The sequence below is a fragment of the Callithrix jacchus genome, chromosome 1 (assembly GCF_049354715.1).
Source record: "Callithrix jacchus isolate 240 chromosome 1, calJac240_pri, whole genome shotgun sequence".
Classification (NCBI taxonomy): domain Eukaryota; kingdom Metazoa; phylum Chordata; class Mammalia; order Primates; family Cebidae; genus Callithrix; species Callithrix jacchus.
In genome coordinates this window covers 201468736-201482282 of record NC_133502.1, presented here as the reverse complement: position 1 = coordinate 201482282, position 13547 = coordinate 201468736, and the positions used below count along the sequence as shown (strand labels likewise).

Sequence of the window (13547 nt, the reverse complement as noted above, 5' to 3'; positions counted from 1 at the left end):
GTGTTGGTGCTCTCAGGAGGTGGCTTCAGGGAAAGAGGGGAGAGCACATTCCTTGGATTTCTCTTGGTGGCATCATTAGAGTTGATGGAGCTGAGAGTGCCACGTCTTCTTGCCACAAGACAGAAGGATGAATAGGACAACAGATCCTTAGCTAAGCTAATAGAAAAGATTAATAATCCCCTGATTCAACTCCTTGATTTGGCAGGAGGAGAAACTGAGGCCTAGAATGGGGAGAGGAATTGCCCAGGGTTCTGTGGTAGGGTAGTAAAAGGGCCAGGTCAGTTGCCTGTGGGGTACCTGTGCTGAGGATGTGAGAGGGGCAGGATGTGGTACTCACACTGAGGGAGCACTGGGTCAGGGCAGCAAGAGAAACCAGTACCTAACATGGAAAGGTGGAGGGCTTGCAGAGAGGACATCGTGCCCTTGGTCAGGCCTGTTCTGGAGCAGGTGACAGCACTTCTCTGTTCTTGCCCACTCCAGGAAGCCAGAGCGGCGTTCGTTCCGGGCCTATGCTGCTGTGCTGTATATTGATCCCCGGATGAGGATCTTCATCCACGGGCACAAGGTTCAGACCAAGAGGCTCTCCTGCTGCCTGTACAAGCCCAGGTAGGGGCTGGTACACCGTGGCCTGCTGTTTCCCACGGGCCGAGGATGTGGCTGTGTTTCTCTGGGGTGTTGTTGGAGGGATGCTGTATGAGAGGTTCTGGTAGTACTGACTATGTTTGGGCCTTTAAGTTGCCTGTGATTGGTCACAGGGTCAGTTCTGGGTCCTAGGAAAGGGACAGATAGGCTGTGGAGGTGGCTGGCTAAACTCATTGAGTGTGTGTGCCTCTGTGACAGGGAGGGTGCCCTGCCTGGCACAGTGAGCTGTCTTGAGTCACTCAGCTTCAGGGCCAAGGGGCCTTTAGACACTACTTAGGAAAGCAATGGCTTTGGCTTATTCCTGAGGTTTCTTTCTGCTTTGGGATGAATGACACCCTGGCGAATAGTGAGGTTGCTTATCAAAGACAGCAGGAAGCTAAGGGCAATTGGAATTAGGAATTGCATCTTTTTGCTGCATTGAGGACAGCTTGGGAGGAGGCAGGAAGGCAGGATGCTTCCTGTGCTTGGTTGTGCCACCTGCCCCACTGCTGCGTGGGCCCTCAGCTTGCTTTTTCCACTGATCAGGATGTACAAGTACACGTCAAGCCGTTTCAAGACCCGTGCGGAGCAGGAGGTGAAGAAAGCAGAGCACGTAGCAAGGATTGGTAATGCCACTCCCGGTGCAGGAGTGGGGTGTGGGGCATCTGGGGTATGCTGCTTGTGGCCAAAGTGGGGTTCCAGGGAAAGGCTGAGTCCACCACTCAGGGACAAGGCTGTTCTCCTGAAGCATAGTTCAGTTACTTTTCAGCCCCTTCCTCCACATGCCAACTCCCTCAGCATTTCTTAGAATCCAGTTTCTCTTCTTCAGCCATTTACAGGGCCTAAAAGTATCAACTCTTTGGCTTTCCCTGATTGAAGAATCCCACTCAGACCTCTGGCCCAAATACTTGTGAAATTGCTTTTTCTGACTTCAGGGCAAAAATCTCAAGGTCTCTCACTCTGTTCAAGGGCTTCTCAGGGTTTCTTGGCTGCTTGTTGGCGAGTGATTGGCTGAAGACTTCTTTAGCTTCTAGCTCATGCTGAGGGTTTAACTGCTTGCCTTGGGTGTTTTTTTTTAACCTGTTCTGGTTCATTTGTAAAGTTTCCTTGGGGCCTGCATGATAGGTTTGGATGCCAGATTTTCCTTCTGGAACTGACTGCAGTCCAGGCACAGAGGCTGCCCTCACATTGTTCACCACCTGTAGCTCCCCGTTGGCTCTCCTTTTCCTTGGTGGTATACACACTTCTTGTCCAGCAGGGACTGCACTGTGGATCCAGGAGGGATGACCAAGAGTTTTCAACCTTTGCATTCCTTACCATGTTCTCCTTTGGGTTTCAGCTGAAGAGAAGGCACGGGAGGCGGAGAGCAAAGCTCGGACATTAGAAGTACGCCTAGGTGGAGACCTCACGCGGGACTCCAGGGTAAGGCCCCGGCCCAGGCGGCTGTTCTCCAGCGTTTCCGGCATTAGAAGCCCATGTCCACTGGGCGCGGTGGCTCACACCTGTAATCCCAGCACTTTGGGAGGCTGAGGCAGGTGGATCATCTGAGGTTAAGAGTTTGAGACCAGACTGACCAATATGGTGAAACCCTGTCTTAAGAAAAAAAAGAAGCCCATGTCCTGTGAGCCTGGTCAAGTAAAACACAGATTTTGAGTTCGTTTTCTGTAGAAAGAAGTAAATTTCCAGGTGTAGTTTTACATCTTTGAGATAAATTGAAAAGTTTCAGATGTAATGTTTTACTGTTCCCTGCTGTGGCCCAGAGTGTCTCCTCCCCTCACCTCATGCAAATGTGTGTGCAGGTGATGTTGCGACAGGTCCAGAACACAGCCATCACTCTGCGCAGAGAAGCTGATGTCAAGAAGAGGATCAAGGAGGCCAAGCAGCGGTGAGTGCCAGGCCTGGCCTTGGATTTTTTAAAATGTGGTAGCTTTTGGACTGATTATTGACAGGTTGCTATTCTGTCACCATGACTGCTTTGTGAAAGCCATTGACATTTTGATGCTAAATGCTTGTCAGATGCCCCCTTGTAGGACGGAGTTCTTAACTGAGCTCTTAGCTCTTTCTTGAGTCAAAAAAAGACAGGGCGGGGCTGATGCCTCTGCTAGAGTGCCAAACCATCCTCCGGCACTGTCTTACTTTTTCTTCCCCTTTTCTTTCTTTTCATTTAAAGGTTGTATAAAATGCTCATTCTATAAAACTTGAAAAACATAAAATGTTGGAGTAACATTTTAAAACTCCCTTATACTTCTGCCACCTGGTGATATTACTCTTTTTTTTATGTTACATATATATTTTGTCACATTCATTTTCTCCCTCACTGGTTATGTATGTAGAATAATGCTGGAGATTGGGTGTTGTATCTTTTTCATTTAGAACCAGCATTTGTCCTGGATTATTAAGTTATCTGCTTGTCTCACCTCCATGTCTGGAGTCACTTTGGACTCTGTGGTTTGATTTACTGTTTTGCCTCTTGTTGGCCTCCTTGGCGCATGCATGGGTTTCAGGTGTCTTCTGTCCAAGTCAGTCCACTACTCCATCTGCTTTTTAGCTCCAATATTTTGTTGACAATAATCACATGATGGTATCTTCTTTCACATGCTTATTGTTCTTGTGAATTTCTGCTTTTTAAAATAATACTAATTTACTGTCATACTAGTGGAATTTTGGGGAAGTTATGATGATACGCTGGTGTTTATTCCACCATATAGCTGTCTTTGCACAGATTTGCAGCAGCTTCATGATAACCCATTCATAGTTAAACATGTCCTTGTTACCAAAAAGCCAAACTCATGTTTTTAATTAGGAATGCTTGAGTTGTTGCGCGGCACATGTCTGTATCAAGTCTAACACATCGAATAGAGATAGAAAACTTTTGGCTTAACATGTCTCAAGTTTAAGCTTAAGCTTAACACATCTTAAACACCGTGGTGCTTGTGTGCTAATGTGTAGATCTGCTTGAATTTTTTTGTCTTCTTAGAGCACTTAAAGAACCGAAGGAACTGAATTTTGTTTTTGGGGTCAACATTGAACACCGGGACCTGGATGGCATGTTCATCTACAACTGTAGCCGGCTGATCAAGATGTATGAGAAAGTGGGCCCACAGCTGGAAGGGGGCATGTGAGTACTACCCATGGAGAGCTGTCTAGCCCAGGATAGTTGCAGGAGGGTGTTGGCCAGTGGGGTGACAGAGCTGTGTTCTCTTTCTCCCTGCAGGGCATGCGGTGGGGTTGTTGGGGTTGTTGATGTGCCCTACTTAGTCCTGGAGCCTACACACAACAAACAGGACTTTGCTGATGCCAAGGAGTACCGGCACTTGCTCCGAGCAATGGGGGAGCACCTGGCACAGTATTGGAAGGACATTGCCATTGGTAATGGAGCTGGGCTGCTGGGCCTCTGCCTTTTTTCTTCACCTGAATGTAGGTAGAGAGAGAGGCTGGCTCCAAACATGGAGCCACCTCATGATGGACCCATGCAGCTAACATGATGTATGGGTGTTTCCCTTCCAGCACAGCGGGGAATCATCAAGTTCTGGGATGAGTTTGGCTACCTCTCTGCCAACTGGAACCAGCCCCCATCCAGCGAGCTGCGTTACAAACGCCGGAGAGCTATGGAAATCCCCACCACCATCCAGTGTGGTGAGTTGGGTGGTTGGACTCTCCTGACTCATTTCCATCAGCCCATGACCTTCTTATCTCTACCTTCTTATCTCTACTTACAGTCCCACTAGGGATCCAAGTCTTTTTGGTGATAGCCCTGTGAGCTCAGTCTTGAGGTTTTGCTGAGTTCCACCTTTTCCTCTGGAGTGAGAAAGAAGGTCATCTGACCTCCCAGGTCTCTCCGGCTGCAGCCAGGCCAGGCTCACTCAGTTTGGTACCACGTGGTTTCTGGTGTGCGTGGATGACTGAGCCAGAATCCTGATAGAGGAGGGAGATGGGCTGGGGGGTGTCAAGAGTCCACCATATTAAGTTTCCATCCTGGAATCAATGTCCCTGAGAAGAATTAGCATTTTCTAAGAACAGGCAGAGTTGGAGCCCGAGTGAAGATCTTTGCCTACTAAGTTTAGGGCATCTTTGCGGTGGGCCTGTGAGGAGACCAGATTACAGATAGAGTTGGTGGGGGTGGCTGATGTGTGTGGGTTTTTTGTTCTTTGTAGATTTGTGTCTGAAGTGGAGAACCCTCCCCTTCCAGCTGAGTTCTGTGGAAAAAGATTACCCTGACACCTGGGTTTGCTCCATGAACCCTGATCCCGAACAGGACCGGTGAGCACATTCTCTAACAAGGGGCTTATGGGTACTTTTCTCTTTTGTCCCTCACTGTTCTCTCTACTCTTGGGATAAATAACTCATTGTGTTTCTTGAGGTCAGTGCACATATCCTTACATCTCTGTTTTGCTGCACCTAATAAGTGCCCAAGAAATAAGAATAGATATATGTCCTGCAGTGCATGTGATTAATTCTATGCATTGGGAACTCTGAGATGGTTGCTCTTGTGACAGACAGTGTAGGTTGGTTGAAGAGAAAGGTCCTTGCCCAGCCTGGGGCTCCATTTGCCATGTCCTCCCTAGTACTTTGTCTCTACAGGTGTGAGGCTTCTGAACAGAAGCAGAAGGTTCCCCTGGGAACATTCAGAAAGGACATGAAGACACAGGAAGAAAAGCAGAAACAACTGACAGAGAAAATTCGCCAGCAGCAGGAGAAGCTGGAGGCCCTTCAGGTACGTGAGTCATGGTAGGTGGGCAAAGCCAGCCTTTGTCAGGACTCTGCCCGGAACAGGAACCTTCAGTAGCTTTCCTGTTTTTTCAGGCTCAGTTTTACCCTCCACTCACCCGTGTGTGTTTACCAAAGCTTTCCAACCCCAACCTCCAGGTCCACGTGCACTGTTTTCCAACAGTGTTATTTTAATAACACCTTGCTTATTCTTAAAGAAAAATTGCTTATATACTTCAAAGTTGTCCAATTCATTTAGAATGTATAAAACTTTATAAAATAAAAATTCTGCCTTAGAGGTAACCATCATTAACCATACATCCTTCCAGTTTGTCATAAATGCATGAATACCTATGCATAATATACATAAATATATATTTCTTAATAGGGGGATCATGCCATATATATATTTTATGTTAATACACATTTTTTTTAGTGCATAATTGTTTTGATAATTTCCTAGAAGTAAAATTAAAGGACTTAAAAGATCTATTGTAAATTTCTATGGCTTTTTGCAACTATTTATAAACTACCCTCCAGAGATGTGTTAATTTCTATTATTTACCAGCAGTATATGAGAGTATTATTTTTAAATGTTGTTGCAAATTTGATAGGCAAAGATACGTGTTTTATAATTTAATTTCTTTAATATTTCTTAAGATTGCATAACTTTTCATGTGTCCACTTATGTTTCTTTTAGACTTTGCTTATTCACTTACATTTTTATTTTTTGCCTTTTTTTTTCTAGATATGTCTGTGATATCAACTCTTTATCATATTTATTACAAAATCATTTCCATTTCTGGCTTCTGTGTCTGTGCAGATGTGGGGCCCTTCCCACCTTTTTGGATTCCTTTTATAGGAATTTAGTCCGTTGACACTTTTTGCCAGTCTCTTAGTTGCTGGATTAATCACACAGTATCCTGTAATTTGCTGATAGTTGAGTATTTATGTATTTTGTGTCTCTCCAATGAGAAAACAGGAGTTTTGTAAGAGTAGGACTGTGGCTCAACTATTTTATTTGTCCCCTGCTCCAGACACTATCCAAAAGGTTCGCTTAAGTATACTAAAATACGCAAACAACTTCATCCTGATTGTTTGCCTTACAGAAAACCACACCCATCCGCTCCCAAGCAGACCTGAAGAAATTGCCCTTGGAAGTGACCACTAGACCTTCCACTGAGGTGAAGTCCAAGGGCAAGGGAGGGGCTTTTCCTCAGGTGTCTCATGCTAGGATCAGTGTTCTCACTCTCTGTGGGCCTTTTTTTTAAGGAACCTGCACGTAGACCTCAGCGTCCTCGGTCGCCTCCTTTACCTGCTGTGATCAGGAATGCCCCCAGCAGACCCCCTTCTCTGCCAACTCCTAGACCAGCCAGCCAGCCCCGAAAGGCTCCTGTCATCAGCAGTGTCCCAAAGCCCCCTGCTTTGGCAGCCCGGGAGGAGGCCAGCACATCCAGGCTGCTCCAGCCACCCGAGGTACCCCGAAAGCCTGCCAACACTCTCGTCAAGACTGTATCCCGACCTGCTCCTCTGGTGCAGCAACTGTCACCATCTTTACTGCCCAATTCCAAGAGCTCTCGGGAGGTCCCTTCTCCCAAAGTCATCAAGACTCCAGTGGTGAAGAAGGCAGAGCCACCCATCAAACTCTCCCCGGTGAGATGCTTATCCTCCTCCATCTCCCAGCCCAGCGTCAGTGGTGTAGGAATGGAATTGTGCAGTGTCATAGCTGTACTGGGGGAGTTTTGGGAAGATACTCTGAATCTAAAGCTTTTGCTGCTGCCCTGGAGGAGGGGATGCCTCGATAGCTGAACAGGCTTGTACAGGACCATAGAGCACATTGGTTGCTTGTACAGTGAGCTCTTCACTGCTCCCTCCGAGTTTTGGTCTGCCACAAACTTGAGTCACCTCCACTGGCTCTTGAAGTATGAGTATAGGTTGGTCTTCTGGTGACAGTCTGAGTGGGCTGTGGCAGTGGTAAGTGGTCCTTGGGAGGTAATAGCTGGCTGGCCAGGCTGACTAAAGTGGGAAGGGAATTGAGAAGCTTCCCCTATGACAGCTTCGAGCAAAGATCCTCATGGCACAGGGGCCAGCGGGTTGCCTGTGTACATTCCAAGTAATGTCAGGCAGAGATTGCAGGGAGTACAAGCCCTTCTTGGAATGGCTCCTTTAGGCTAAATGAAATCTTCCTGCTCCTTAGAGGCTGAACAGGGCCCCTCACTTTCTCACACTCCTCTTGCTCTAGGCTACCCCTAGTCGAAAGCGGAGTGTCGCAGTTTCTGATGAAGAAGTTGAGGAAGAAGCTGAGAGGAGGAAGGAGAGGTGCAAGCGGGGCAGATTTGTTGTGAAGGAGGAAAAAAAGGACTCAAATGAGGTGAGTGGTTGAGGTGGGGTTCTCAGAGCCTCCCTCTCTGGGGCCTGTACCCCCCACCAGCAGTCTGCACCAGCTCTGTTTGTATTTGTGGAATAAGCCTTCCAGAAGCCTAGTGATCTCTCAAGGACCCTCAGTCATACAAATGACTAAACATGGTGCCAAGTAGGGTCTTGAGTAAGACTGGCTTCTGGAATAATCATGGGCTTGAAGTCACACAGACGTACATCAGTGGGGCTTGAAACACATTATGTCCCTAAAGGTGGCAGAAGGGTAGGTACCTTGGACAGTGATTTTAGAGTGTGGCTCTCAGTGGGGCTTGGTGATTTAAACTGTAGCATAGGAAGTCATCATGATGGCTGATGACCCCAGGTGGTCAGTAAGGCACAAGTCTGCTCTTGGGGGGCACTGGGGTGCCTCTCTAAAAGACTGCTCTCCACTCAGCTTTCAGACAGTGCGGGGGAAGAGGACTCAGCTGACCTCAAGAGAGCTCAGAAAGGTGAGTTGTGGGAATGACTTGGCAGCCTGTGGTGGGAGGGGAAGTGGAGTTCCTTACCAGCAGCAGTTTACCAAAGGCTCGTGGAATCTTTTCCTCAGTCTGGGCTCTTGTGCAGCAGTGGATCCAAGTCTAATTCCAAGCAGAATTCTGAAGGGATCACCCCTTTGTGGTTATTTTAAACATGAATTCCTTGGTGTTCACTCCTGGTGGTCATTCGTCCTCCTGCTCTTTGGCACCCTCATGACAGGAAGAGACAATGGTGGCTGGTCCCTGGTCTCTGTGTCCCTGGTGTAGTCGGGGCAAGCACCTAGTGTTCCTGTCCTCCAAATCCTGGGGACTGCCTTTCTTAATGTGGCCTGGGTTGAGTGAGGGATTCTAGGCTAGTTTTCTGACTCCCACCTCTGTCTACATTGTCAGATAAAGGGCTGCATGTGGAGGTGCGTGTGAATAGGGAGTGGTACACGGGCCGTGTCACAGCCGTGGAGGTGGCCAAGCATGTGGTGCGGTGGAAGGTGAAGTTTGACTACGTGCCCACAGACACGACACCGAGAGACCGCTGGTAATGCCCCAATCAGGGAGAAGCAGTGGTTCCCTGGAGGAGGTATCCCCAGCCTCCCTGTTAGCAGCCCATCCTGGGAGCCCGGGTCAGACATAAGCTATGTGTCTTCCACAGGGTGGAGAAAGGCAGTGAGGATGTGCGGCTGATGAAACCCCCTTCTCCGGAATATCAGAGCCTTGACATGCAGCAGGAGGGCAGGGAGGAAGAGGAGGCCACTGTCGCCCAGCAGGCCATAGCCATGGCAGAGCCCTCTACTTCCGAATGCCTCCGCATCGAGCCTGACACCACTGCCCCAAGCACCAATCACGAGACCATCGACCTGCTTGTTCAGATCCTCCGGTACATGTTTTTTGTCTTCCCACTCCAGGGCCAGCAGCTTTCCACTTCCTCCATGCTATTCTGAATTCCTGTCCCTGCTTTCTTTAGGAATTGTTTACGGTACTTCCTGCCTCCAAGTTTCCCCATCTCCAAGAAGCAGCTGAGTGCTATGAATTCAGATGAGCTAATATCTTTTCCTCTGGTGAGTCTGGCCTGACCTTCGATTCCATACTCTTCACTCCCCAACCCATGCCCCTGTATTTGTTGTAACTGATTGTTATGCCTGTAGCAGTTGCTAGCTCTCAGCTGTGTGTTCCACCTCAGCCAGCCTCTCTTCTGCTCAAAGAAGGAAAGAGGAAACTTTATGATGTGGAAATAAAATTGGCTTAGATGGATATGACTCTGGTGTTCAGAAAGCCAACCCCTTCCCACCACAGGTGCTAGGAGCTGAGTCATCCCTTAGGGACAGCAGGTGTAGTTTGATGTTTTATGACAAGAATACCCCCTTTCCTCTCCTCCAGCAGAAGGAGTAAACCTGTCCCAGGCAAGAGTGAAGAGCTGAGGCTCAAAGTGTGGAAAACTTGACTCTCAGAGGGAGGTACAGAGAAGCTTGTGATGTGTGGACATAAGCACTGGGTCTTAACCCAGCAAATGCTGAAGGGGTGCCTTGCCCGAGCAGGTGACTGCTGGACCTCACAGTGAGCAGCAAAAAAGTCTTGCCTTCAAGTGGCTCAAGATTCAGTAGAGACTGAGTTGTTACCAAGTAGCTGGACATGAGGGCAGGATCAATGAGTGCTGAGAAAGTGGCTAGAGAGGCAGTGGAGGGTTGTGGCGGCCTCAGGGGCAGAGAAAGCAACTGAGCCAGAAGAAAATGTGCATTTTGGCCTGCCTGTATAAGTGAAAAGGAGTGTTTGATATGGGGACTTTTGTAAGCAAAGGCTCTGGGGGAGGGGTCAGGGCAGCAGGCTGTGTGATGAGTGTTTAGGGCAGAGGGGCCTGAAAGCCAGGATCTGATGTTTTTGAGCTGCAGGAATTGTCATTCAAACTATGTCTAGGGCAGAGGTCAACACATTTTTTCTGTAGAGGGCCAGTTGGCAAGTAATTTCAGGTTCACAGGCTATACAGTCTCTGTGGCAAATGCCATTATAGCATGAAAGCAGCCACAGACAACATGTAAAGGAATGGATGTGCTGTGTTCCAGTGAAGCTTTTTTACAACAACAGTTGGCAGGCTGATTCGGCCCAGGGGCTGTAGTCTGCTGCCCCTGCCCCTAAGAGGGTAATTTGGGTAGCAGCATGTTTGGGTAGGATGGGTGCATAGGAGACGCAGGGGCAAGAAGGCTGGTCCTATGTAAAAGGTCAGAGGTGAAAGAATGGGAACAGGAGCCAGCATGGTGGCAGTGGGCTTTGGGGGTGAAAGGGCTATGTCAGAGGTCAGCAGATTGATTCATAAATTGTACACAAGTGACTCGGGCCTGTGGGTATTGGAGGTTGATGACAAAGCTATTAACTAAGAGAGAAAAATGGGTGAATGCAAAAAAGGTGACAAGTGGAGGTTTGTGTGGTGCCGGAAGTGCCCTCACTACCATTCTGGTGATGTGCAGTGTGCAGGTGGAGATTAGGGACTGGCACTTGGAGGGGGAGATCAGGGCTGGAGATGGGGCTCTGGGAATTGTCCACATCAAGTGGGATGATTTTTCTATGATAGGAATAGCTTTCTAGGAAAGAGATTCTAGAGAAAAGACGACTGGAATGGAAACTGCAGGATTAGTATATTCACGATGTTGGGTACTCATGGGGCACTTGTGTGCTTGAAGTTTGCCAGAGATAAAAACATGGAGTTTGTCATTATTCTATTTTTTAAAATGTGAAATGAAGCAGGAGTTTAAGAAACTAAGGCTCAGAGAGGTAAAGAGTCTGTTGGTCAGTGAGAGAGCCCAGATTTGAACCCAGGTACTTCTTAGGACTTGCTCTGCTCACGATGCTGCCTTACTTTCCTTGCAAGATATGAGGGGGCTCCCTCAGTGAGGGAGCTGGAAGGTGCAGAAATCACAGCTGCTTCACACAAAGAGCCACACTTCAATTTTTGATCTTGTTTAGGCTGCAGGTGCTCTTTGCAGATCCCAGGAGGAAAAGCAGCTAATAGGGTGGCTGGGTTGGCCTGGCATCTTCTTGTCAGTTTTGTTGGTTTTGACTTAAAGTTATTGCTAAACTCAGAATAGAGCCTAGGTGCAGCAGGATCTCTGCAGTGGGCTTAACTGCTTGGGCCCAAAACAAAGTCAGCATGAGCATCTAAAAATAGTGTATTAGGCTAGGCGTGGAGGCTCAGGCAGGTAGATCACTTGAGGCCAGGAGTTTGAGACCAGCCTGGCCAACATGGTGAAACCCCATCTCTACTAAAACAAGCAAAAAATATTAGCCAGATGTGGGGGTACACACCTGTAATACCAGCTACTTGGGAGGCTGAGGCATGAGAATTGCTTGAACCTGGGAGGTGGAGGTTGCAGTGATCCAAAATTGTGCCACTGCACTCTCGCCTAGGTGACAGAGTGAGACTGTGTCAAAAAAAAAAAAAAAACCACAAAAAAATTAGCTTCTTTTTGTACAAGGAGGAATAATACCAGTGTCTCAGCTTTGTCCTGCTAATTGTAGTGTCTAAAATCAAACTATTACATTTTTTTAGCATCAGGGATAAAACAAAGTCTAATGTTCATGATATCCTTGTCAGTTTGTAAATGTCCTTTATCTGTATGAATCAGGAGTTCCGTAGAGCTTCAGGGGCTTTGCAATATTAGATTCAAGTATCATTTTTTTCAAAGAAATTAATGTGACAACTGCATGTGAATCTGTAATTAACCTCAAAATAATTAAGAAAAAATTATTACAAACCATGTCCACTTTCAAGATGTTGCATACTGAATTTTAATACTTTGGAGATTGCTCCAGCATTTATTTTGTGCTGCCAAGGCAATTATTGTTTTATATAGAACTAGAAGTTTCTCTTGTTATCTTGGTTTAGTAGGATAAGGTGAATGGCACAGTTAAATACTTGTCAGTAACAAGCAATAACTTCTAGATGCTGTTTAAAAATAGCATCTCCAGGCTTGGTAGCTCATGCATCTTTACAGAAATAAACACTAGAGGTGATAAGACCGAAGCAGACAGCTAGCATTGCTGGTTGTGGGTTTGTGTTCATCACAGTGGGCTCATGATTCTCAGTGTTTTAGGAGTAAGTCATGTAAATTTGAACTTGGAAAAGAAATTCAACCTAAAGAGATACTTGCATTGCTTTTCTCACTGAGATTCCATGTCACATTTCATTTGAAACAAGTATTCTGCTCCCTTTTACAAGTTTGAAAAGCCACTAGAAAAACTGCTTGTTTGCTTTCCTACCTCACCCCCTGGAGGTTTCAGGTACTCAGGAAAATAGTAAAAAGCTCTGATGTACAGAAATATATACTACTACACAAATCTGGAGATATCTGCTGTTTGTTGGTAGGTGGAAAGAACTGACTTGCGTGTCGACATTGTTGGTTAGGTCTTGGAAATGGATTGCTGAAAGGGCCATAGTGAAGTCAGGTTATGATTGAGCATGTAAGAGTGATTCTGTCATCCTTTTTTTGCCACTTGGAATGGTAAGAATCACCCCTCATAGTCTTCATGGTCTGCCATCTGTCAGAGCACTGTGCTGAGTGCTTCGCCTGTGTGCTAAGTATCTTCATCCTTGTGGCAGCCTCACAAGATAGGCATTGATGTCTCTCTACTTTAGATGTATACAAGCTGTTTGCCCTTTGTATCTATAAGATGTTCCTTCAGACCAAGCATCCTTGGGCAGAGCGGGCTGGAGATACCTGTGCCAGCCTAGAAGGGCCCTGGGGACCCCTGTGAACTTATGCACTCTCCCTCTTGCTGTGCTTCCAACAGAAAGAGTACTTCAAGCAATATGAAGTGGGGCTTCAGAACCTGTGCAATTCCTACCAGAGCCGTGCTGACTCCCGGGCCAAGGCCTCCGAGGAAAGCCTGCGCACCTCTGAGAGGAAGCTCCGCGAGACGGAGGAGAAGCTGCAGAAGCTGAGGACCAACATCGTGGCACTCCTGCAAAAGGTGCAGGAGGTGAGCCCGGCAGCCTTCCTGTTGCAGCTGGACCACCTGGTCTCTCAGGGAGGGGGGCCTGGGTCCTGTTCCTGTTCTATTCTCACAAGAATCTATCCACTCACAGGAATCTATGATTCCTACCCTGGCTGCACAGCACCCTTACTGGAGGGCTTGAGATGGTGTGGTTGCCTGGGCTTCAGCCCAGCCAGACCCATAGAACCAGGCTTTTCCCCTTGTTTAGACATTCCGACGTACAGCCTGGTTTGAGAACCCTCCAAGCCATAAAAACGAAGTTCTTTTCCAGATGACACCCAGATGGGATTGGGTAGCCCAGAAGTGGGGAGCGCCCCTTAGCCTATTGGTCCTTTATTCAGGCAATAA

At 47.4% G+C, this 13547-nt stretch overlaps 1 protein-coding gene across 4 annotated transcripts in view; it reads left to right on the top strand.

The window, feature by feature from the left end:
* The window catches only part of MORC2 (MORC family CW-type zinc finger 2), a 42817-nt gene that overhangs the window by 26795 nt on the left and 2475 nt on the right, over positions 1-13547 (top strand). For 3 of the 4 annotated variants that reach the window (XM_078338366.1, XM_035269753.3, XM_078338356.1), the window contains exons 9-25: positions 481-606; positions 1168-1247; positions 1961-2043; positions 2421-2506; positions 3599-3739; positions 3836-3990; positions 4129-4257; positions 4776-4881; positions 5203-5335; positions 6438-6512; positions 6601-6981; positions 7571-7699; positions 8141-8195; positions 8613-8754; positions 8869-9093; positions 9181-9274; positions 12996-13184. In XM_078338366.1, coding sequence (XP_078194492.1) covers positions 481-606; positions 1168-1247; positions 1961-2043; positions 2421-2506; positions 3599-3739; positions 3836-3990; positions 4129-4257; positions 4776-4881; positions 5203-5335; positions 6438-6512; positions 6601-6981; positions 7571-7699; positions 8141-8195; positions 8613-8754; positions 8869-9093; positions 9181-9274; positions 12996-13184 — 2329 coding nt within the window. The remainder of the gene's footprint in view (positions 1-480; positions 607-1167; positions 1248-1960; positions 2044-2420; positions 2507-3598; positions 3740-3835; positions 3991-4128; positions 4258-4775; positions 4882-5202; positions 5336-6437; positions 6513-6600; positions 6982-7570; positions 7700-8140; positions 8196-8612; positions 8755-8868; positions 9094-9180; positions 9275-12995; positions 13185-13547) is intronic. The other variant, XM_035269756.3, reaches the window with a different exon arrangement.